The 25,241-nt window shown below is 43.0% G+C and overlaps 1 protein-coding gene across 1 annotated transcript in view; it reads right to left on the reverse strand.

Annotated features, from left to right (window-relative positions):
* sema6a (sema domain, transmembrane domain (TM), and cytoplasmic domain, (semaphorin) 6A) overlaps positions 1-16,905 on the reverse strand; it is a 67,913-nt gene extending 51,008 nt beyond the window's left edge. Inside the window, exons 1-4 of the mRNA XM_073467066.1 lie at positions 16,806-16,905; positions 14,923-15,040; positions 2,010-2,070; positions 129-191 (exon numbers count right to left, since the gene is read on the reverse strand). Coding sequence (XP_073323167.1) covers positions 129-191; positions 2,010-2,070; positions 14,923-15,040; positions 16,806-16,905 — 342 coding nt within the window. The remainder of the gene's footprint in view (positions 1-128; positions 192-2,009; positions 2,071-14,922; positions 15,041-16,805) is intronic.
* Between the last annotated feature and the right edge of the window lie 8,336 nt (positions 16,906-25,241).

The raw sequence follows: 25,241 nt of genomic DNA on the forward strand, positions 1-25,241 counted from the left end.
GCAGCTTGTCTGCATTGTGTAATGTGTGATGCGCTAAAGAAGTGTTTTGTGAAGAAGACTATGGTGACATTTGTTCTATAAATGCAGTTAGGGTGTAAGCACAGAAGTTGCGTTTATATTTTCTCTACCTTATGTTTCCCTTTCATTCTGCAAGTGTCGACATCTGCCTGTCTGGACTTCCATGTCATTTTCTGGAGAGGGAAAGACGGAGTGAAGCAGAGAATGAGACTCAAACAATCATTTATTTTGATCAATAAAAATTCAAGTTCAAAATTCATAATGGTTTAAAACATAGACATTCACGTACTACAAAACAAAAATGTAGATTAAATTAGAGTAGCACATCAGCAAAAGTGATTTCTAAGTCCTTCAAAGAGAGGAGTAATCTCAAAGATCTTCTTTGACTGATTTTTCCTTTGTTTTCATGACTGAATAAACAAACTGACCTTAAAGGACAACACAATGTCATACTGTTTTACTTTGTTTATACTTGGCGGACCCTGCCACCTTTCTAGCTTCAAACAGTGTTCTGGGGACCTTGTTTTCCTCTGAGAACAGCTTGTTTATTTGGTTATGGAAAAAATAAATATATGAGTTTTAATATTAATATTATTAGTAATATCAAATATTATCATTCGTATTGTAAATATTAAAATTCTGAGTTTGAATTTTTTCCTCCAAAACTACATAATGCCTCTTTAAAGAGAGCGAGAGACTGAGCAAACAAGATAAACATTCACATTGGAGAAAAAAAAAGGGACCATAAAGCTCGATAACCAATCCATACTGTGATCAATAATCATCATCTGAGATTCTCCCTCATTGATTCCTCTAATGAGGCACCTGCTCCGAGGTGAACTTTATTCTAAGCGCCGTTTGGAGATCAGTTTACCTCCTTGAACTTCTAATTCTCTGCCAGCGAGGAGGAAATCAGATACTGACCCCGGATCAGAACAAGGACAGATCCCGCCTTAGAGCTTGGAGCTCGTTTCTGTGGATTGATAGGCTGTCCATCCTTGTGCACACACACACACACACACACACATGCGCACACACACTGCCTTGGCCTATAGGTCAACGCTGGCCAGTACCTGCCAGTCAACTACAAACACACAAACCTTTAAGGCCTCTTTCATTGTCACACACACTTATCAGTCAATGCTAAGTTATATCAGGTCCACACACCCTTCAACACAGACACTCCACTTTTCGTCCCTCCCCCGAGGGTCAGCACCGGCCGCTGGTTCAGACCGCCGCGTAGCCGCCGCTGTTGTACAACATGTTTGGAGCTAGGCCACTGATTAAAGACCCACAGTCATCAATCAATCAGCGCGTCTCCCACCAGCCTTTCATCTGCAGCCTGCTCTCATTAAGACCCACTCGCCGCGCTCTGACATTGAAGTGGATGAGGTGGAGGGAAGGCGGGTTGTTGTATACACGAGAATGGCCTTGTTTGAATTCTGTTTGCATGCATTATGTTAAGGGCAAGTGATGCCAGCGAGGAGTGGTTGGAATGGGATGGAGAGTGGGTTATTACATCTGAGGGCCTATGTAAATATGAGAGGCTTTTTAGAATAATCTGAAAATATACAAGGGGATCCTCTGCGCCTCTGCATCCATCTTGTCTTTCACTCCCTTTTGCAATCCATCTCATCTTACCCGTACCCTCCTTTCCTTTCTTCCCTCTCATCTTCCTCCCTCCTCCTCATCCCTCACTTCCTCTCTTGTCCTCTCAGCTTCCGCTCAGACCTTCCTGCCGTCCCACTGATGAGCGTGGATGACGCAGGCGTTCGACTAGCTGATTGATTGGATAATCTTCTTAACGGGGTCAGCGCGGCGAGCATGTCAGGCTCCAACCGGTGAGTGGGTGAGTAAGACTGCTGGCAGGCACACGTATACAATCACGTGCGCACGTAAACACACACTCGGAGCCGGGTTATTAGGGTTACGTTGTCAATCACTGCACGCAGAGAACAACGCGTCCTCGCGGAGGCAGACGTCTCACTCACCTTACTGAAAAAGATCTCATCACTGTTGGCAGTGTCCGTGTCCACCGTGTATATGTGATCCCTGCGAGCGATGGAAGGAGAGGCAGAGAGAGAGAGAGATGAGAAGATAAAGGTCAGACAGCAGCAGACAGTCAAAAATTCAACAAACAATAAACCCATTTCTTTTCTTCCCTCTGTTTTCCCCCAAGGCTGCAAACAACGTCAGAAAAGGGGGCTTTGTATAAACTTTGTTCAAACTTCAAAAAATGACAATAAACAAAAGGAGGCCAGAGCTATTTGCTCTGTCAGACAGAAACAGTCAACAAAGGTTTAGAGCGCTGTGGCGCAGGCCCAGGGACAAAGCCTCTTTGTCCCGGAGAAAGGTCTTGGGGGGGTGTCGGGGAGGAGGGGAAGGTTGAGACGGGAGGTGCCAAGTCACTCAGAGCTGTTCAGGTCAATTAAGCCTAGTGTTTGAGCCACAGGAAATCTATACTAACACTCATTATAGCTCAGACAAGAAGACTTGTGTGTGTGCTGGCCTGGAAATATACAGGCTTCTCCTGTATTACATAGTCCAGCCATACAGACCCCAGCAGGGCATATGGAAGACATAAAGCCCACAAGGGTTAACTACATCTCTGACAGAGGGACCGGCTGGTGGACCCTGCATGTAGCTGCACCTACTTACCATGGAGAATTAGGGTGCAGACAGGGAGAGGGAGGGTGCAGCAGGGGGCACGGGGTAGAAGGTGAAGAAGCGGCGTGAGCCGACGAGACAGCAAGAAAGAGAGATTTTCCTCATTCGAGGGGAGAACTAAAGGTGACCGTGCCAAACGATGTAACTGCTTTAATTTGTTGGAGATTAGCTGTTGAACGTGTTTTTAATCAAAGTGTATAACAGTGGCATCGTCAGACTCACGGCTTAATTACGTTCCAGCTCCCCAACCTGCGCTCAGCCAGTCAGCCTGCCTTGCTCTCTCATTAACTAAATCTAATAAAGTCTTTGGAGGAACAGGCATCTTGAAATGAATCCACTTATATCGCTTTCCTGGGGGCCACCGCCATCTCCTCGAGGATAAAACCCAGTCTACTGTACATTATCAGCCATGACGCTCAAATTGAATAATTAATCTTTGAGTGCAGTTGAAATTAAGAAAACAGTGCTGCTTTCTCAGTGGGAGAGGACACATTTCCGGTAAGGCCACAGAGAATTTCTTTTTTTGCTATTTTTTCTGTCACAACTCCTTCTGTCCTCGTCTACGCTGAGACTAAAGTCTGAAAATGATAACACATCACACAACTCCTCTACAATACAGCATGCCTTATTCACCTCAACAAACAATTTCTGCTATCTTGCCTTCATCAAGCCACTTTTCCAGCAAATTAGTTCTGGTTCTTGAGCCGTTTCTGTTCGAGATTCCTGGAAAATCAGCTCACTTTCTACCAGTTTTGAGCTGAACTATTGTAATCAAGGATAATCAATTATTAACGGAGGGCGTTTCAAAATTCTCTGTAGGCAAGCTCACTTCAATCCGCTCTTTAGCAACCAAAGCCTGGTTGTGGCCTGGTGCTAGTGCTGGTTTGGAGTTGGTTCAACCTACAAACCTTTTAAGAACCGGTTTGCTTTGGATGACAGCCACCATCACTCAGCCACTGTATACGTCTCCAATTTCCCAGTGTTGCTAAGAACTGCTATGGCAGACTACATCAACTCTTTTCAATTGTTCTGGCCTCTGGCATCGCGTGCCTACATGGACTGGTATTCGGACCGCTGTTGCTTCAATCTGGCGTCCATAGTGAAAATCTTTTAGTTGGTCCTTGGTCACGATAACTCCCCCAGCCACTGATGTAAGCTGTTTTTGTTCTGGACCACCAAAGTGTTGGTGCCGCACTGGAACCAGTTTTCATGGAAACGCAAAGAACTGGTTTCAGAGAAGGCACTGGCTCCGAACCAGCACCTGAACCACCTTGGGTGGTGCACAGTCCACTGATCTGTCACATTACCTATAGCTAAGGCAAGTAGGTATATAGAATACCATTATCAATAATGATTTTAAAAAGCTTTATGTGCCCAGAACTTTGTTTCTTGTAAACTTCTTTCTCATTTTGGGGTTTTTATATAAACCACTTTCCTCATGCCTCCTTCAGAATGGATAACCATCACAAAATTTCTGTTTGTTCTTTAAAAAACCTTCCTGCTCTTTCAAATCAGTTGAAATTAAAAACATTTTTATGTAATATTCAGCCATGAAAGAAAAAGAAAAACGAAAGAAGGAAGTCAACTTCAGGTCACTGAGATGCAATCCATGCACCTCCTCCACTCAGGTTCACTTGCTTGAGCAAATGCCAGATGCTGACTGTCACTCTGCCACGGTTAAAAACCGAGCACTTCAGGCAAAATCCGCAAACTCTGCTGCGAAATGTTTTTCATTAAGGCTCTCTGGTGGCACTACCATTGCACTACTCAAGCTAATTGATCTGGATTGAATTTCCAGGGTTCCTGAACAGCCCAACTGTGTCTCAGTGTTTTCTTCCACCTTGCTGTCAGGGTAACAGGAGCCACAGTCTCGTGGAGCTACAGTAAATTTGATTATTAGGCTGGAAACTGTAATTTGTCACAGATAGAGGACAGACAGAGTAGAAGAAACATTTAAATGAAAAAGAAAGATGATGGGTGATAATGCTGATGGATGATATCACTATAATGTTCAACTATGCCTCCCTAAGTTCAGCGACTTGTTCATTTAGCTCCATTTATATCTTTATATTAAAATTCAAACTTTATATTAAAAAGACAAAACTAAATCAAAAGCTATTAAATCAGAGGATTACTTGGCGGATTTAGTGTAATCCCGTGGGTTATTTTACTGCCTGCAATTTTAAAACAGCTCATGAGAAATCTATAATTGACTGCTCCATAATTTTCGGCAGTAACCTTCCCAGCTTCGCTCCCTGTCTTGTGCCTCTCTTGTCCCGGTGCTGACAGCGTCCTCGAGGGCCGGGGCCTTCCAGCCGCAGGGTTTTTGGTTCCAGCAGAGATTAGAGGGAGCCAAGCGATGAGGCGTCCCTCAAACATCCTGACTGGAGATGGAGGAGGACAATGGAGCGGCTGTGTCTGTGTCAACACCAGCTCTCTAAACACACACATGTGTAAGGAGACATGCTCACACAAACACGCACAAGCACCCTTTCACCTCTTCACCGCTGCACCTGAACTCATATTACAACATGCTCACTTCCCTCTGCTGTGTGAGTCACATCTCGATAGCTTCACGGACAGAACGCAAAGACGGGGTCTTTAAGGACTACACTGCTGGTATTGTATGTTGTAGACCATTAACTACAGAGCAAATATACTTGACATTATTGGCGACCATTTTCCAAAGCAAACCTGAAGTTTTAAAATTGATTTCCTACCTTCCAGGCAGCCAGTGGTTTCCATTTATTTAATAAACTATGAAAATCTACTTGTGGCCAGCTGAAACCTGCTTGAGATACTTGATCCATCATGGACAAAATTTCATTGCCTTTACTTCCTGGCAAAGTTACATTACTGTCATGAGGTATGACCCGACATCCTGGACCAAAAAGCATTTAAATAAATACAGTAGTATGATTATTGGAATTATTGGATCATAAATCTAAGGATATTTAAGGATGATTAATCTGCTGATTATTTCTTTATTTTCTTGATTAATCATTTATTTTAGGTAATATCAACCAATAGTGAAAAACCCAAAGAGATTCAGTTACATACACCAGAGAGAAGCAGCAACAAGAGTAGGGCTGCAACTAATGTCGATTATTTTCTTGATTAAGTGATGAGTTACTCGGCCTATAAAATGTCAGAAAATAATGAAAAATGTCAGTCAGTGTTTCCCAAAGCCCAAGACGACATCCTCAAAGGAGGATTTGTCCACAACCCAAAGATATTCAGTTTACTGTTACAGAGGATTAAATAAACCAAAATATATTTGCATTTAAGGAGAAGAAATCAGATAATTTTGAATTTTGTTTTTCGTAACAAAATGTATTCCAATAGATTAATTGTTAATTAAATTGTATTGATTTATTGTTAATTAAAAGTCGGCAACTAATCGATTATCACTACAGCTCTGAACAAGAGAATATTTGTCGTTGAAATTATTAATCAATCATTAAATAGATGCTGATTACTTAATTATTAATTAATTGAATAATGCAAGAAACAAAAGGAAATTTACCAAACATACTGTAGTAGAGGGGAAAAGTTAAATATGAAATTTGTTCCTCCTGTTATGAGTCTTCAAAACCTAAAACAAGACGGGCATCCGACTGACGAGCAGCCTAAAGCTGAGGTCAGATTTCAGGACTTGGCCCCTGACTACGCCCTGAGTAAAAGCTGCTGGCCTGGTCTACGTAATGTAATGATACAACCTAATCCTATTGTGCAACAGCCTGTTTATGTTTGTACTGAGCAGGTCAGTGTGAACATAAAAGGAGGTTTTCTATTGTTTATTGTTTCCTAGAATAGAATCCATTCAGATGTAGCAGTTGTACACACACACATTCATGTGTATTTATGAGGATGTTGTATACTTGTAAACTAACCCAGGCATTTTAGATCAAATGAAATCCTTTAAAAGTATTTGTAATAACTCACACAGTGCAGTACACAATGAAGTGCGTATCTGACAATATATACTGTCTGCAGTACTGTATGAGTAAAAACAGTTGTTAGTAAAAACAATGTAAATGCCAGCTAATTTGCCCTCCTCTTCTTCCATGAGATGAACTGCCTTTAACTGTTTCCTCAGTTAATGTCACATTTCACGGTGAATCCTGAACCACTCACACCGCACGTTTCAGACCGGGTCCAACGAAATTATCAGGAAGTGTCAGGAAGCTTCAGCCTGAGCCCATTCAAACTACATCATAATTAATCTGCGCCAGAGGTCATCAAAGTCTGACACTGTGCCATCCCTGTAGGCTGTGGGCTACTACTTGAGACCCATTTGTTATCCCATATTGGCACCAACAAAAGAATCAGCTACAAGCAGTTCCTGTTTGCAATGCACCGATGGATGAACACACAGCTATCACTGGAATACTTAACGTAATAATTCTTGGGCAAGTTCTTAATGATGTGAATTTGCAATGGACATAAGGAGATGCAGATAATGATATGTGTATCATGTCTGTGGGTTCAGATTTGAAGTGTCATTTTCAGCAAAAATTGCAGCAATCAGGCGCTAAGGGTTTTAGAGTAGCTTAATTTCCTTAATGAGCTGTGTGTCACTGTTGACCGGGTTGATGAGTTTGTGAAATCAGTGCACAGAACTACAGTAACTCATCTCCTGTTGGTTTTAGAGTACCAGCATGCAACTGTCCTTTTCCTCAAACAAATTTCTCGAGTGTCTGAACATGCATCTAATTGCTTTAAATTAGTCTGAAATTTCCAGCCCAGTGAGAATTTGTCTTGTTTGACCAGGTCTGACTTCACTAATCCATCCAAAGATGTTTTTAGCTGCTTGTTAACAAGGCTGTCAAATGGGCAAGCACAGTCTGAGTCACACCAGTAGATTTTTGAGGAGCTGTGGTTCATTTTTCACGAGAAGCTAGACAATCTCCATCCATTAGCATGCCAACCAAAACGGGTATTTTATGCCAAACCATGATGCTTTTCCGAACCCTAACCAGCTGGCTTTGTGCCTAATAAGCACGGCTTTGTGACAAAAGAGAAATAGAAAATTCGACCTAAACAAATGGACAGTTGCAACTTAAAGAAATGTCCAGTTTGAACTTATCCACGGTTTTGCAGAATACCTGGCTAACATTTATTCGCGCGACTGGGTTGTGTCATTCTCTTTCCGAACATTTTCTCACTCTCGAGTGTAAACTATGACTCAAACATATTTTGAGGACTGCACAATGCCTTTACACAAAAGAGAAAAGTCCACTGCTGTATACAGGGGCTGTGCTGATGATGATGAAAGCAAAATAACAGAAGCTTTGACGGCCAGTGGGTGCAGACAATTGGCTGTCAAGTGAATCACTTGGCGTGGGGCTTGCATTTCCCGAAATTAAGCGACAAAAATGTATGAGTAGGACGGAAGGTATGCAAATATCCTCTCCGACACAAATATGGAGGCAGTGAAAAACGATGGGTACAGAGCTAAATGGTCGAGGCAAGACAGTAGACCAACTGAGCGCGGGAGAGAGTGTGAGATTGAGAGCTATAGAGTGACATAGAGGGTCTCCATCGGACATGTAGCCATGCGTGGCCATGAGAACACAGGGGCTTTGTGAGGAAGAATGTCGTTATTATAACAGCGCACTGCTTCTGGGGTGACGGCGGGCCAGCTTGGTCCATCTGCTGGGCCTTTGTCAAACTATCTCGCACTCCGGTAGCAGAAAAGAGAGGAACGTGATTAGCATGCACCCCGCACCTTTTGCCACCACCCCTCTTTCCGCAAACTAAATGCCTGCACGTCCACCCTCCTCTCCACCTCCCGCCCCTTTCTCTCTCATCACCCTCTTCACCCATATTCCTCTTTCCCCATAACTGGATCATGGGTGGTAGAGGAGGCTCCATTGTACATTGTTTTGGCTTTCCCTGGTTCAAATCCTCTTCACAAAGTGGATGGGAGGGAACCCGGGGAAGCCAGCAGGCACCTTTGGGCTGTGAAGGGAGTTGTTGGGGTTCTGAATGGGCTGAGGGCACCGAGAGGCCCTCAGTGATGCAGTGGCATGAAATACAACAAGTCAGGGTTCACTCACCCCCAAACTGAGGCAGGTTGTTCTTTTGGAAGGTTGAAGCTCTACAATCTCTCTTCATTTCCTTTTGTGAGTGTGTGCATGTGAGTGTTTGTGTGTTTTTGTGTGTGGCTGGGTCAGTTTTAAGCGTCCACTCTGCTCTATTAGACCAGCATGCATAATAAGAACATAAAGGAGAGGATTCTCTTTACATTTAATGATTAAATTGGACCCAAGATTCTCAAAAGATCTCAATTTTAATTGCTAGAAATTCGTAATTAATGCTCTAAAATGAGAATATGTGCATTTGAATGACTTAATTTGTGTGCATGAATTAATTATTTGTGCACACCAACTCACAGGAAATATCATTAAGCAGTATTGCTAACATTTTTACACATGGTAAAGGGATGTCACGGATTACAACATGTTTTAATACGCAATATTCTAAGTATACCCATATATGTCTGCTCAGAATCAGAACCCAAGCAGTATTTGCATTTAGATTAGATTGCCTATGCCTCACTGTTTATTTTGCACTGCATTATCATTAGGCTAGCAGCCAGACTTAGCCAGTAATGCTGAAACAACACAACAATGTAGCATCTAAACAAGTCTCAAGGGGAGAAGGACAAAAGTAATCAATGTAATAACCTAGTAAAGTTTATATAAAGGAAAGAACGAGTGCCTTTGTCGGCCTCTCAATATCAAAACACAACTTCTAGCCTGCTGCAAAAACTCTGATTGTGCCTCCCTAACCCAACCTGTAACTCCTGCTGTAACAATAACACAAATTCCAGAGTATGCTTGACTATGTCCAGGTTCTGACTATATTTTTGCAAGAAAGAACATATTTTACCTATTTTCAGAGTTACATTTTGGGTGGAAAAACTTGTTCCAACTTTTAATTCAGGTGATTATGATCACTGGGGCGGCAAGCTTTGTTTCAGAGTGTGGACGTGGCTGGATGTCGCTGGTGCTGCGAGGAGAGAGAGAGGAGGCGACCGTGTAATCCCAGTCATTAGTGGGTTTTAACAGGATTTGGTGCAGCTACAATAATGGAGACTCTAGTGGCCTCCACTGAGAGACCCAAAGAGACCCGACAGGGAAGAACAGCAGCCACAGAGGCTCGACTGTTCCAGAGGACTCAACTGAGAGAAGGTAATCGGGATTTTTGAGTGTGCGTGTGTGTGTGCGTGTGTGTGTGCGTGTGTGTGTGTGTTGCAACCACAAATTTGGGTCCCTCACACTGATCTGTCTCTCTCTCTCTGTATCTCCCACACACACACATTCTCTCTCTGGTTCCCATGCTTCCCAGCCTCATAGAGGGGTGTAAACAGAGTGTGGTTGGTGTTACCATGGTGAAGGCCGACTGACGGCCGGGAATGGCGACTATGCCCTGCATGTGGAGAGACTTGGGGCATACTTGCTAGGCAGGCTATACAGTAACACACACACACACACATTTTCACATGCACAGTTATGTATGGACTGTCTGTCTCATTGACCGCATGCCTCTTGTCATGTCTTCAAACCTTGGACTGATCTCAGAGGGAAATTCTTGTTTCGTACAACCTCGGTTTTAGCCATCATTTTTATCCGTAACAAAAATATTGGATCTGGTTAATTGTTGAGATTTTTGTGACATTGCTTAAAAAGAAGCAGTCAGATAATGTTTGGAAAAAAGAAAACATGTCAACCAAATGTATTTGGAAAAGAAAAGGCAAAGGGAATAATTATGATCCTTACTTTCCATTGTAATCATCTAACATGGTTTACAAGTTTACAGACTGACTTCTTGGTTCACTTTCAACTGCTGTAGTTGTGTATGCAGTTTTTTTTATGAACATTGTTGCTGATTGTTGCTGTTAATGATGTTGATGACTAGAACTGTGATCACACTAAAAATAGTGGTCGCATTGCATCGCATCATATTGTATCACCAGCTCTCAGCAATTACTTTGGTGATAGAAATTATGGCTAAAACTGCAGAAATAAGACCCAAAAATAATGTTGTCTGTCCATTATGTTTAATGACACTTAGTTTCCCTCCCAGGGGATTAATAAAGTATTTTCTATCGTATTATATCGTATCGTAGCATATCGTCTTGTATCGTATCGTACTGTACTGCACCATATCGTATCCTATCCTATCGTAACGTATCACCAGCCCTCAGCAATTACTTTGGTGATCATGGCTAAAACTACAGAAATAAAACCCAGTTAGAGACTAAAATGAAATCCAGTAAGCAAATAATAACTGTAACTTAAATCTTAAACATCAAAACAGTGTAAATAGGTGAGAGCTGTTCTCCTTATACAAGCTTTGGTGCCGCCCCACAGAAGCAATTCTTCTGTTTGTGGACCAAATAGGGAGTCACCCATCTTCATTATCCCTTGCCTCTCTGCCACTCTGGGTATGTGACTGGCCTTTAGCCATATAGCTATAAACCCAGTCCCTATGTGTCCCACTGGCTTGGTATGTATGAGATTGGTTGTCTCATCTACTGCAAGTCATCTTACTGATGTTGCTGGAGTCTCGACCTAATCAAGAGTGGATTTTTTTAGCAAAAAGTCTCTTAAACTTTAAAACACTCTGAAGGGAGTTCTCACAATGGTAGAAGTTCAGGAACACACACACACACACACACACAGTTTGTACTGGCATCCTCTGGACTGACAGCAATGAGCTTGAATGAAGAGAACGAAGATTAGAGCTCGGATACATCCGCCTGACTGCTACATTAAAAGTGACTTCAATCAAAACCATTGATTAAACACACACACACACAGTGTGGAGAGGAGTGACATGGCCTGGCTTGCTATGCTTACAGCTGTACATGCCCATATTCCTGCACGCACACCCTCACACTCACACACTCACAGGCGCACACATTCACACAGATATAATTTCCAGAGATCAGGATGATAAATCTTCCATTGCACTGTGATGAATTCCCTCTGAATGCTGTACATAGTGTACCCTGACCATGAAATATGGACCGCTGGGATAGGAGTCCTCCTGCGTCCATCTCTCGCTGCATCAAGAACAGTTTATTGCTTTTAGAGAACGTGACTCTGCTACTAAACACCTACAGCACACATGACAGCAGACACACATTAACCACTGAGCCTGTGCACGAAGAAGTTTTATCCCCATTACCTGTACTTTAATTTACATCATGTATCAGTTTATCATGGATAATGTACAGCTGATAGCTACCATAAAAGCTACTCACAATGCAACTTGGTACGAGGTTGAATCTCATGTTCATAAATTACTTCACAAACAAGCCCTACTATTTTCTCTGTCTGCTACTGCATTTGTATGCAGAGAGTGATTTAAAGAGGGACTTGTGAGCAGAAAATGTGCCATGCATCCTTCTTTTTAAGAGCAGATTTTTGATGAAAATCGAGAGAAATCAGTACTTTGCTCAGTCCACCGCCTGTCTTGTTAAAACTGAACAAACAAGAGGCTTTTTGATAGGCTGCATATGAAAAGACAGCAGTCTGATATCTTATCAGGCTGTTCTGTCCCTCCAGATAATGCACCTGATGGAAATTGAGTGGAGGAATACGATTCAGAATATTAAGAGACCGAACTTGTGCGAACATGTGTTGAATTCATTATAAACATCCAATAGGTATGAGTCTGAGAGGGCTAATGATATTTTAGACATACTTGAAAAACCATATGACCTCATCAACAGATGCCATCTTTTTCAATATCTGTCTACAAGTAATGGCTGCAAAAAGAACGTCTGAATCCACCAAATCAATACATTTCATTCAAGCTCCAACCCAAAGATGAATTATCAATCACTGCATCTGTTGCTGAGTTCCTCCGTTGCCAAAGACTTGCCTCTTTCCCTCTCTGGATTAAGCTACTTTTGTCTATTTACAATCTCATCAGTTGCTATGTTTGTATGCATCTCGTAGCTTAAAAAAATCTTGTCGTTTTATTGCCAGCGCCAAAACATGAGCCAAAGGGATTTAATACACTGAGCAGCCATTCAAAAAACAGCCTGAAACAGTGTTGAGCTTTGGACTGCGTTCACAGTGGCCATCTGCAAGCTGCTGCACACCAAGAACTGAGGCTCACTGGTCTAGAGGCATGATGGCAAAGCTGTGTGATGCTGGCCCCAGAATAAACAAGTCATTTGACTGGACAACATTCATAAAAGCCACTATTGATGTCGCCTAGTTTTTTTTTTTTTCTTCCCTGCAGCATTGTCCGTTGTTTCGTAGCCCCAGCCTTGCTGGGTTGACTGTTGGCTCCCTTTCACATTGATTTCTGAGATGGTGATTGTCTTCGCTGTTTGCCTTAAACTGTTTGTCATTCAACTTTTACATGTCTTCATCGATATCCCGCTCGAGCCGATAGATTTCTGCGCACGGGCCGTCATTTGCGTTGCCATGTAATCGACTCCAACATTCTTCTCAGTGTCGGGATCAATGCCGGTCATCCGGCTCGGTCTAATCTGAGGCAGCTATCCCAGTTATTCAGGGGTCACATACCCCCGCCATGTGTCTGAATTCCCGTCTGCTTTAAGCAAGTATGCAAGTGTGAGACCGGCGCACCAGGTGACCTCACACATGCACACCCAAACACATGATCACAGGCTGTGGCACCCACGCCCACAGGCACACCAACACATGTTCGCCATCTCAAATGTATATCCATATGCACACATATCACACTCGAGGAATCACTTTTAAATCCACACGACAACTGGTCACACACACACACACACACACACTCTCTCTCTCTCTCTCATGTACACACCCCTCCAATAAACCTTCTGTGTCTCATTTCCCTGCCTTACCCCTCAGGCCCCTGCCACCCCATGTGGAGCAGGTGGGCGACAGGCAGACCAAAGCCTCACACACACACACACACACAGGCTCTCTCTTTTGCTCTGTTTCCTTCCACACACCTCCTCTTAATGACCACAGATATGTTAAAAAGCGCTGCCACTTAAAGCAGCAGTTTCCCTCAGCCACTTAATTTGACATGCTTGGGAGGAAAACAAAGAAAGACCCCTATTGTGGCGTCTAACAGTATCCAATCAAGCCTGCCACTCAATTATCCACGGACGGCGAAGAACAAACGTAAAAGGAGCTGTTTTATTAACTTTTTCAATGCTGCATTGAAGGCGAACCTGCCTGTTTTGGACAAGGCCCTGACTGTTTTTTTTTACAGCGGTGAAGCAACATGAACATGTCTAAAATACTGATGACAAGAGAGAAGTCAAAATCAATATTGGTTTTCTCCATGGCTCCAGATGCTGTAATTGAGCTGTATTATCTGTGAAAGTTGAGTCACACAAGTAAAGGGGAGAAACACATTGACTGGTAGACAGAAAGCAATAAAGGCAGGTGACAGAAAGGGAAAAAAAAAACAGCCAGGCACAGAAACAAAGAGTTTGAAAAATCGATTGGCGAGGGCAACTAGGCTAAGGAGTCCAAACTTCTGTATTAGTTGTGTATTAATGTTCATTGACAACACAAAATGTGCTTTAGGGCTGTTTGGATGGTGCATTTAGACTCTAAATGTGGCATATTTTCAAAAAAAAATAATAAAAATGGAGACTCTTTCCTTTGTGATAAGTGTTTAATTTATCTTTATCTGGTTGTGTGTGGGCGTGTGTTTGTCTGCCTTGATGTTAAACCAAAACAGGGCACAAGTCTTCGGGGACATCGTACGAGGTAAACAGGGTTTTGGCAGACGGTGAGCCAAAAATAGAAAACAACAAAGAGCTAATGAAAGAAAAAACGTCCAGGCTGCAAAGTGCTTTAAAAGTCTCAGAATCAATTTCTCTTGATTCCCAAAACTTTAAGCAAAAACAGCACAGCATGGCGCCGAGGTTCAGCCGATTGCCTGACCCCAGCGGATCAGAGCCTTCAGCCATCACAGAGTTAAAAAGAGAAATACGTGTTTACAATCCTCAACTGGCAGCAATGGATGAGAATCATAGCTGAAAGTCAAATTCAATCAGTGGCTGTAATATGAGAGAGGATGATGAAGGATTCAATAATCCCGCTGGAACCAGACTTTCTCAGTTTAATTAATCCTAATCTACAGTGGCCGGCTTGATTCCACAAGGAAAAGCAGTAAAACTTGCAGGATGTTTCTGTCTGACACAGCAACAGTATTTGAGGAGGAACACATGTTCAAAAAGCTGCTATTATCACTCACCTGGCAGCGATGTATAACGTCCTGTTCATGATCATGATGAGCTGGATGTCCAGTCTGTGTCGCTGGGTGTTGTTCCTGCCAGGTTTGTGGCCTACAAACGCTGGATACTGCTTTGTGTCTGCAGAACAAAAGGACAAAAATGAATGCCTGTGTGTTCACCTTTTACAATGTCTCCTCAAAATTACAAATCTATATAACTAAACTGTTTTCGAGAATCACTGCCTGAATTATGCTCCGAATGTTCTTTGATCCTCTATTGAAACGAAGTGCTGCCAGTGTCTTAACAAAACAAAAAATATTTTGACATTTAAAACATTTCCTCAGTATCTTCAAGGAGTCATATTATGCTCATTTTCAGGTTCAGAATTTTATTTTGGGTTGCTACTAGAATAGGTTTATATGCTTAAGTGCTCAAAAACACATCAGTTTTCTCATACTGTCCAGTGCTGCAGCACCATGTTCCCCTTCTGTCTGAGACGCTCTGTTTTAGCTCCTGTCTCTTTAAGGCCCTCCTCCCGAACACCCAGTCTGCTCTGGTTGGTCAGCTCACACACGCCTGAGCCAGCACCACTCACCAGCTTTGTCGTGTTTTCAGGTTCCAGTTAGCTTCACTTCTACTTTGACTATGGGTAGAAATTATGCAAATGTGTGACATGGTTATGTGGTGTGCCCTTCAGGAACAGTGTTTTCTGTGGGAGAGAGGAGCTCCCTTTGATGCAGACTTCGGGCTTTTTAAAAAGACCTTTTGACTGAAGGAAAAAAACGTAAGAAACCGTAATTTGGTTGACATTAAGTTTCCCTCAAAACATATTGGCTGTTGTAAATTAGTTATATATGAACAGGGCTGCACAATATGGTTTCAAAAGAGTTTTACTGAAAAAAAACGTGATGATGTGACATGTGTTGGGGTCTGTAACAAACATGTCTTCTTACATCATGAGAACACCATCAGCACTACAGTTCTTCTTTAAAATGCTGTTTTGTCACAAATTTTACTTTTATCAAAAGATGTCACACTTAGCTAAATTGCAGTTTGATTATTTTTTGAATAATCGTGCAGCTCTTTATATAGACATAATTCCCAGGACACATGGCTGTAACCTTTTACTGCAATAACTATGAGTTTCATTGTTTTTATCGAATGTCTCACGGGCTTTGGGTCAAACATCAACCCACAACCCGACCGCTGTTGTTTGTTGAGCTCCTCCTCTTGACCATAAATTGTAGTTTAAAAATGTTCTGCACTGTACCGTGCAATCGTTCTATTGTTGGTGGCTTTGGATGAAAGCAGCCTGGTTTGAACAAAGAGTCTGATAGACAGAGCAGGTCTATGTGAGGTTGGCCGGCTTCTCTTTCAGCTCTCCTGGCCAGGAGCGTTTGGGCGCAGCGTAAGGCCCAGAGAGAGAGTAAGACGGGGCAGGACAGAGTGAGAAACACAGAGCAAAACAGAGGAAACAATGACCGTATCTTTATAGCCTGCAACAGCGTTTAGACTATCACACACAGCATTAGGAGCCCGACAGGAAAATAGCGGATTATCCTTTGATGTGGGGTGGGCTCCGTTTCAAATGCTGCTTTAAGTCCTTCATTTTTGTGTGCGTAGAGAGGCTATCCTTGGGCGCCAAATTACACTCCATGCCTTCAAAATGTATTCAGTGTAGGTGGGGGGGAGGTGGGGGTTGCAGAGGAAAGCAAGGGGTTGAGAGGGATGTGGAGGAGCAGAAGGGATAGAACAAGTGAGAGAGATACCAAGAGAGGGATTTGCGACGTGGAAGACAAAGAGGAGAGGGAAAAGAGAGCAGGGTGAGTGAGGGAGGGAGGACTTGTAATGAGTGGAGGGACAGTGCACAAGAGGAGGAAGAAAGAAATAAGGATATACTTACAGTTGCCGTGTGAGATGCTAATGGGCTCGCTGTCTTCGGGGAAGCCCGCCCCGGCTATTTGCAGTAGCGTGAAGTAGAGTAACAAGGCCTCTGACCTCATGGTCGCACCAACACTGCTGCTGCTGCTGCTGCTGGTCCTCTGCTAAGGATTTACCTCAGCCTGCACAAAGAGACACAGAAGTGGGAGAAGAGGAGGAGAGGGAAGAGATGGGGAGGGATGAAGGGAAAGAGAAAAATAACAAAGTTTGTCACACAAATCTGTTTTCACCTGAATGCCTCCTCAATTACTTCCCCTGTTCGGCTTGTGCATTCTTTGTGTGAAACAAAGAAAACGCAGAAGCCTGGAGGGGGAGAGCGAGGAGAGGCGGAAAAAGAAAGGAGTTAGCCAAACAAATTCAAGTCCACCTGAATTAGCTGTTTGTGCATTTTGCACGGCCCATTGCAATCTGTCAGAGATATATTTATATATGCATTTTTCGATGACTCAAGTGAGCCGTGTTGCAAGCGAAACAGAATTAATTGGATTAGGGTGGTAATATGCGTCATAGATCGATGTCAGGCAGAGAAGAAGAAGAGCCTCTCTCTCTCTCTCTCTCTCTCTCTGTGTGTGTGACAGGTCTTAGTGAAGTGGGTGAGCTCTTGGTGAGATTAGCCTGCTGTAAAGTACCAGCAGTACCTGGAGATGGGGTGGGATGGCATGGCAAGTGCCTAATTTCCCACTTGTCAGTCTGCTACAAGGGTAGCAATCCCACATCCTAACTCCTACAGGCCGATGACTACCACGGACTAAATCGGTGCATCAGTATGGCTGTTGAACACTTCAATTTACCACAGCAATAGTTTAAGAGCCACCTGCAGGCTTGCTCTTTCCATTCTTTTCTCTTCATCTCATTTCTCATTGCACTCACTCTCTGCCTTAAATGCCAACTGTTGACTCTCTATTCTGACTCAATACGCGTGACGGCTGCTCATTTCCTGGAAAAGTAATACCCTTTCTTGATTATTTACCTTTAAATCCTGGAAAGCACAATGTCCTCAACGAGCTAATTTTCGAATGTAATGTATATGTGCCCACTGGAGTGGATTTTATAGCAGATGCCCTAAATTGTGTTGATCTAACGTCTTCATCGCACAAGCCATGGCAACTGAGCTTTTTTTTTTCGCTGCAGTTTGTGGCAACAAATTACACCCATAAATCATCCAAGACAATTATTGCGTCTGTAATCTAATCAAGAATAAAGCATTTAATTTGCATAAAGCATGTTCTCTTTTTTTTCTCTCTCTCTCTCTGAGTCGAAGCTGCAGGGGTGAGATCCTGCTCGGTAGATAGAGTAAGGGATGCTTCAGGGATGAAGAATTGAATAAAATAGTCGATTTCATTTGCTCCAGTCTGATAAAAGTTGTTTATCCCACGCTGTATTTTCATTCGCTATTGTATGTCCGAGGGGGGAACGAACGGGGGGCGAGGAAGAGAGAGCGAGAGAGAGAGAGAGAGAGAGAGAGAGAGAGAGAGAGGGAATTACTCTCTCTTTTCTTTGTCATGTCTCTCTCTCCCTCTCTCTCCATGCTCCTGTGAATCTCATTCAGGAGAGGAATGAAAACACTATTCACTGGGAGAATCACTTTAACACTGAGGAGAATACCAATACTAAAGCCTGGATACGACCTTGATCTCACAAGCCGCTCTGTCCCCCCTCCCTGCTTTCTCCCTCCTTGGCCTCCCCCTCTTATCCTTACACTGTTTTTCTTTTGTTTTGTTTTTTCAACTGCACTCTATATTTTATGAAGAAAAAAAATACTAAAATGGATTTTCCCTCACCTTCACCTTTATCATGCAGCGAAGGCTGACGGCGCTACACTCGCCCTGTGCATTCCAACTTTGTCAAAATTTTTCTTTTTCTTCTCTCTGTACAGTAGAGGAACCCTCTGAGGAGGGCTGAAATGTGTTTTCCTCCTGAACCTTGACCTGGAAGTCCTTCAGTAATTGACTGATTGATGAGCAGGAAGTGGCATGAGGCAGAGAGGTTTAGCCCTGAGGGAGCTAACACAGTGGAAGACAGATGGAGGTTTCAATGAGCGAGGAAAACGACACATGATCTGCGCTAATAAATGTCATCTTTAGATTGGACTTGCTGCTTCTTACTTATGAATGTAGCAGTGGTAAAGGTGCAATATGTAAGAATTTTAGTTGAAAACATTCAAAAATTAACTAAAATTATCGAAAGACAGTGAGGCAATAACAGTTTTGATGTTATCATATGTATTCTTGCAGAGATGATTTGCTGAAGATCCAAAGCTCCTGAACTAGCGATGTAAACACCAACACACCCCTGCTGTTCTGAGCTCCCAGTCCGGACCACTAGCTGCACAGCTAACCGAGCTAAGCAGCTAATGGCAGCTACAGATACGAGCATTTAGCGGTTACTCTGGTGATTAGCTGCCCCCTATTTGTTCGGCCAATCCTTACATAGTGCAACTTTAGTGATCACTGAATGAATCACACAGGGTTAATTGTGCTCCAGACATTTATCTTGCATGTGCGGTGGAGGATAATCGGTGGCTGCTGAAGGCGGCACATCTTCCATCTATATCAATGAGGTGTAATAGCATGCTAAAAACTGTTAGCCGAACCATCTCACACTGTCTCCTGTGATGAAGAAAATAAATTGAGCACAAAACGACTTAAGTGAAACCCCTGAGCCTTCCAGTGGCCCTTTACTTAAAAGCTGCCACACACGAGTAACAGGAGGCAGCGAGACACAGTCTGTCTTTACTGAATTACACTCTTTTTGTGGAAGAGCAAATTGCTTCCTTGTGAGTGTGACTGCGTGCATGTGTGTGTGTGTTAAATCCTGATGTGAAATCCTGCTTTTATAAAGCGCTGCAGACGCCTGTGCAAACTGAGCACCTCAGGATCCAGGAATCAAGGCTCAAAGTTTAACAATAAATTACCGAGTACAAAAAACCGCACTTACGCATGCAGGTGGAAGTGTGTGGATTTCCTCTCTTGTAAAAAAAAGATCTCCTTGAAATCAACCAAAGAGAAGACAGAAAGAGTAACAGTGGCGCCCTGTGCCTCCTCCTCCTCAGGCTTTTAATAGATAATAACATTTTGAGAACCTTAGCTGCGATTCCCTCACACCTCCCGCGCACTCTCAGTGATAAAGTGGCTGGTTGTGTGTGTGCATAAGTGTGTGTAACGCAAAAAGTGGGGAGTTAATCAAGCTGGATGCTGGCAGGAGGCCACCAGCAGGTAATAAAAACACAAGGACCCCCCAGAATCCCTCTACATATGAACACACACATGTGCACACACACACACTTAATCATTCTGTATCCTTGCGAGAAGCAAAAAGCACCAGAAAACTTGAATAAACACACATAAACCAAACTGAATTACCAATAAACAGATTCAACTCGGAGCAGACGGACAATCACAAACACAGTTTCCCTCCCCAGACTGAGCAGCCCCACGAGGGCAGCCGACTCAAACCGCATTAGCTTTAACAATAAACATATTATCAAGCCTAATGATGTAATTGCTGCTGTTGCATCAACATGTTAGCTACGGGTGCTGGAAGCTTAAACATACACACAATAACATGAGTTTATGAGAGTGGCAGGGTCAGCTGCGGCGGGCTTCAGGTGAGGCAAAGGAAGGAAATGTCACCCGTCATTTAATTTGCCCATCTGGTTAAGTGCACAAATAAACACAAAAAACACATTTTCCCATACGCTTACACACACATGCACACGCACGATCACACACGCACAAGTAGTTAATCTAGTGAAGGTCCCAGACATTCATCTCCTGAAGGCCCCCACTGTGCCACAGCCATCAGACCGCGCAGTGAAGTGAGAGACTGCCATTTAATTACACCGGAGCAGACCTGTTGATGATAGACTGACGCTTCTGACTGTGCTAAGAAACGGCTCCTCCGACAAAAAAGACAGCTTCAAATGTCCAAAAACAACATGTTTACGCTCAAGTGGCCGAGCAATCTAACTGCCTTGTACATCAGAAGAAAAGGGGGAAGTGGTGTGAAATCGAGGCAGCTGTTTTTTCCCTAACCAAGGTGTGTTTTTTTGCCTAAACCTAACCAAACCAATCAAATGTCCCATTTCTAGAGCTACGAAGATGTTCCTCCGACTTCGGTGTGTTCATGAGCTTTACATCATCATGTCGAGTCAAGTCAATTGTATCTTTATAGCACCAGTTCACAACAGCTGTTATATCATGACACTTTTCTATTGGAGCAGGTCTAGACTACCCTCTTTGATCATTTACTGTAATTTATAGAGACCCAACATTTCCCCCCATGAGCAAGCACTTGGCAACGGTGGTGAGAAAAAACTGCCTACAGGCAGAAACATGTGGAAACAGCACGGATGCTACGAAGAAGATGTGATGTACTGCAGAGTGGTTTTGTCTCAGACTTGTAGCTGCTCCGGCACATTCCCTAAAACCACGGAAATAGTGCTTCACCTGAGGGTTAATGCTTTTTGTGCTGTAAATTTAAAAGTAGAACTTGCTTTTAAAAAGTCAGGAAGCCTATTGTCTCAGATTTACCAAGTAGGCCATTAAACTCAAGTTGTACGAGCTATAAAGTTTTAACAACTTGAAATTATTAGACTACTTTACTTTACTTTTATTGATTTTGAGGTAATCTGTTTCTGATTTTTTTAAAATAAAGTGACTGTGAGTGTATGCAAAAACAAAGTAAATTGATGATACAAAACTTTTTTACCGGTTTTATTTTTGAGATTTATAACATAATCTGATCACCAATCTGAACACTCACCAACTTGTTGCGCTCTGCGTGTCTTAAATCCCTGTCATATATTCTGAGTGGTTGCTACGTATATACCGGTAAGTGGCTTAACATAGCACAGCTGTAGAGAATATCTGACCTGTTGGTTGAGGACATATATAAGGTCGTAGTATCTCCTGTCTTCAAACATTGCCGTGTTGTGTTATCAAATTGCAGCATCGTGAACAAGTTCTCATTCTTTCCACTCGCTTGTCTTTTTGGAGTTGTGTTTCTGATCATAGTGAAGTCTGGGGGAAGTGTTTCACATGAAGGTTTTAAAGTAGCAGCTTCTTATAAATAACGTCTGACAGCTTCGATACAACTGCAGCCTGCTTGTGTTTATATTTGGTAGTCTGGGCAGTGTCCGCAGATTGGTGCTGAAGGTTTTACAGAAGACAGGAATGCCAAAGTGAGGGGGCAGCTTACTGGCAATGTGCTGGTAAGTGTCTGTAACCGTGGCCAGTCACCACATTTGGAGGAGTTGTTTGTCTCTTGAATTGAATTTCTGTAAGAGATGATGCAAGCAGGATGCCATGAAGAGTGTTTCTGTTTCTGCATCAGTTCAAGGAATTTGTGTTGTAATAAAAGTTTCGGTTTTGCCAGATTATGAGGAAATATATTTCTCCCTGTTACTCACGACAGTCACAGAAAGCACTGTCACAGTGCTTTGGAAGAAAGGACACACTGGACATTGTTTCTGGAAAGAGAGTTTACTGTTTAGTTTTTGTAATCCTGTGAGCGACTCAAGTCATCTTCACTGTGTTTGGGCAGAGGTCAGGTAAATCTAGCTGCACGCCTCCATACTGTTAGAGATTAAACCAACCGTTCGAACGCGGTAAAAAAGTAGTAAAAAGAATTTCTGAGGAGGATGTCTTTGTTTTGCTTTTCATGGCTGCTGGAACTGAATAAAAGCCGGAGTGATTTTTACAGGTGGATGAATGACAGCGGGGGAATTCCTGCTACTTCAGAAGTTTCTGCTGGGTGACAATCTCACAGCGTCTCAGTACAGAAACAGAGCTTACACATGGGTGTGATCACAACCCTCCAAACACCAGACCACACTAAAACTGTACACTTTTACAACACAGCTATATAAATACCAGAGTGCTACACCTAATAGAGTTTTAGACCTCCATCCATAGTAACACCTGTTCACAGGCTGGCTGGAGGAAATGGTTTTTGGGTGTGAAAGTAGGAGAGGACCAAGCGGAGAACCTCGGAATCAAAGCCAGGTGGGAATAATGCATTGATCCACCGTATGGGGATAAAAAATGGAACACATCCAACCACCTCAGGCACCCGAATGGGGAGGATACTCTGGCAGGTGTTTACACTTGTCAGCCCTGGCCTGATAAATCAGAGAGAAAAGACAGGAGGAGCTGTCTGCCTGAACCCAGGAGGCCACGATAAGAGACGGGAATAGAGAGGGAGCGAGTGGGAGGAACCTGCCTGTCTTTTTCAGAACAAGAGCCAAACTAGCACCCAATACAGACACACGTACTCGAGCATGCACACTCCCACAAATCGTCCTTGAGCTATCAGCATACTGGTGTTTTCCTTCTCCTCCCCTACTTTCCCATCCCTTAGATGTTGCTTTCAAATGAATATCAGTATGGAGGTAATCCATCATGGTTTGATTAATAAAAGACAATGAAGTGGACATGAATGAGGCACCCTGTCGCTGTAGGCCCTTTATTGAAACAGAAGCCCAAATGCAAGAACGTCTCCCTTTTAAAGAGGTGACGGATTGATTCTGGAAGTGGGCCAAAAACGAATCAAAAAGACGAGAGGGAAACGAGAGACATAAGAACAGCGAGAGAACAGAGGCAAAGCGCCAACTTGGAACAACAGCGAGCTAACAAAGACATTCAGTGACTGGAGATAAGCTGCTATCGTTATAACTCTGCCTCTGTGATCTAAAAGCCATTAGGCCTGGACATGCCTCTGTGCTTCTTTATCATTAAAAACAATTATCTGTTGCAAAGCAAGGGATATCCTTTGTCGGGATGTATTGAGGACACTCTTTGAAGCAAATTATCATAGATTTAGAAATAAGGAGAATTAAAAGTAAAAAGTCTAACAAGAGAGGAATGGAAAGGAAGATAGCAAAGCAGAGAGGGGAAGAGGAGGGGAGGTTAATGGTTGTTCGCTATCTGAGAATGATCCAAAGTAAACTGACATCACACCAACCCTGCCACCAGCAGAAATCAACGGAGGAGAAAAATGAGAGGAGATAACTACCTACGACTGGCTTCATTGTTTTTAAAAGTAGGTCAAGAACTTGTTATGCTGCTGGGGCTGAGATGAGCTCCCAAAATTACTCTCGAAAACCTCCGGCGGCTCGTGGTTGGGCACGAGACAGAGATATGTTCCAAGATTAGTCTAAAACATGGCCATAAAGGGGGGTTTTAAGATATGGAGAGGCTGAAGTCTGAAGGTAAAATCAGGCATTCATACCTGCAAAACATTCTCGATTACAACCGAGACCCTATTTCTGTCTTTTTAGCTCTGCTAGTGCTGTGGCTGCATCAGTCGGTCAGTCAGTCAGTCGGTAGATCCACCATCTTGGTCAAGACGGAAACATCTCAACAACTTTTGGCTAAAAAGCTTGGCAGAGATTTATGGTCCCCAGAGGATGAACCTCATGTATTTTTTGGGGGGGCCCCTGACTTTTCCTATAGCACCAAAATGAGGTACAGACATCAATATTCATCTCAGGATAACTTGTAATACCTGCAAATACCTGCAAAACTAACAGCATTCCCATTAGGATTGCTGGCGATTTTCAGTCATTTTATTGTGTTAATTTCATAGTCTGCCTCTGAGGAACGAGTTAGTCGTTGCCAAGTGAGCTAACCAAGGCCAAACACAAAGAGACCAACATGAAAAACTTGTTGAAGTTGAAGTGTTTCTGTCGACAAAACCAGAGCTAGTGAATGTTGGAAGAGAGGAAAGACTGTTTTACAATGAGCTAACAAGGCAGTTAAGCTAGTCTTAGTTCTGTGAAAGGAAGAAACATGAATTTAGAAGTCGTATCTGTCTGTTAAATAAGCCACACTTTGTTAACTAAACAAAATGTCACAATGCTTACATGCTGAACAAAGGTAAACATACTGGCTAAACACCAGCACGAACACGTTAGCTCGGTGACGTTAGCATCTAGCTGCAGTGCCGAAGTACAGCCTCTCAGAGCTTCTTTCTCTTCTTTTGTTTACTCTTCGTCTATCACTTCCAAACAGCCATCTATCCTCAATGTTCCCTCTCTACCTCTCACAGACTTAATGAAAACATTTGTTATGGTATCACCGCCATTCCTCCCTCCTTCTCCACTCTCCTCATCCTCCTAACTCTCATTTCCCTCCTCTTCATCTCCTCGAGAATGGCAGCGGAGAAGAAAAAGGTGAGTGCTTGGCGGGCTGCTCCTTTGCTTTGTCTGGAAAAAGCATTTATGAATCAAAACAAGCCCCCCACTCGGTGACACACATTCAGCCACACACACAAACACAAAGCCCGACTCACATCACACACATAACTGGCGCTTAAGAGATTGACCCCGAAAAGAGAACGAGGTTACACATTTAAATATCAAAACCTTTTCCGGGCCTGTCAATCATCGCTCGCCATG

This window comes from Pagrus major, chromosome 5 (assembly GCF_040436345.1).
Source record: "Pagrus major chromosome 5, Pma_NU_1.0".
NCBI classification, from domain to species: domain Eukaryota; kingdom Metazoa; phylum Chordata; class Actinopteri; order Spariformes; family Sparidae; genus Pagrus; species Pagrus major.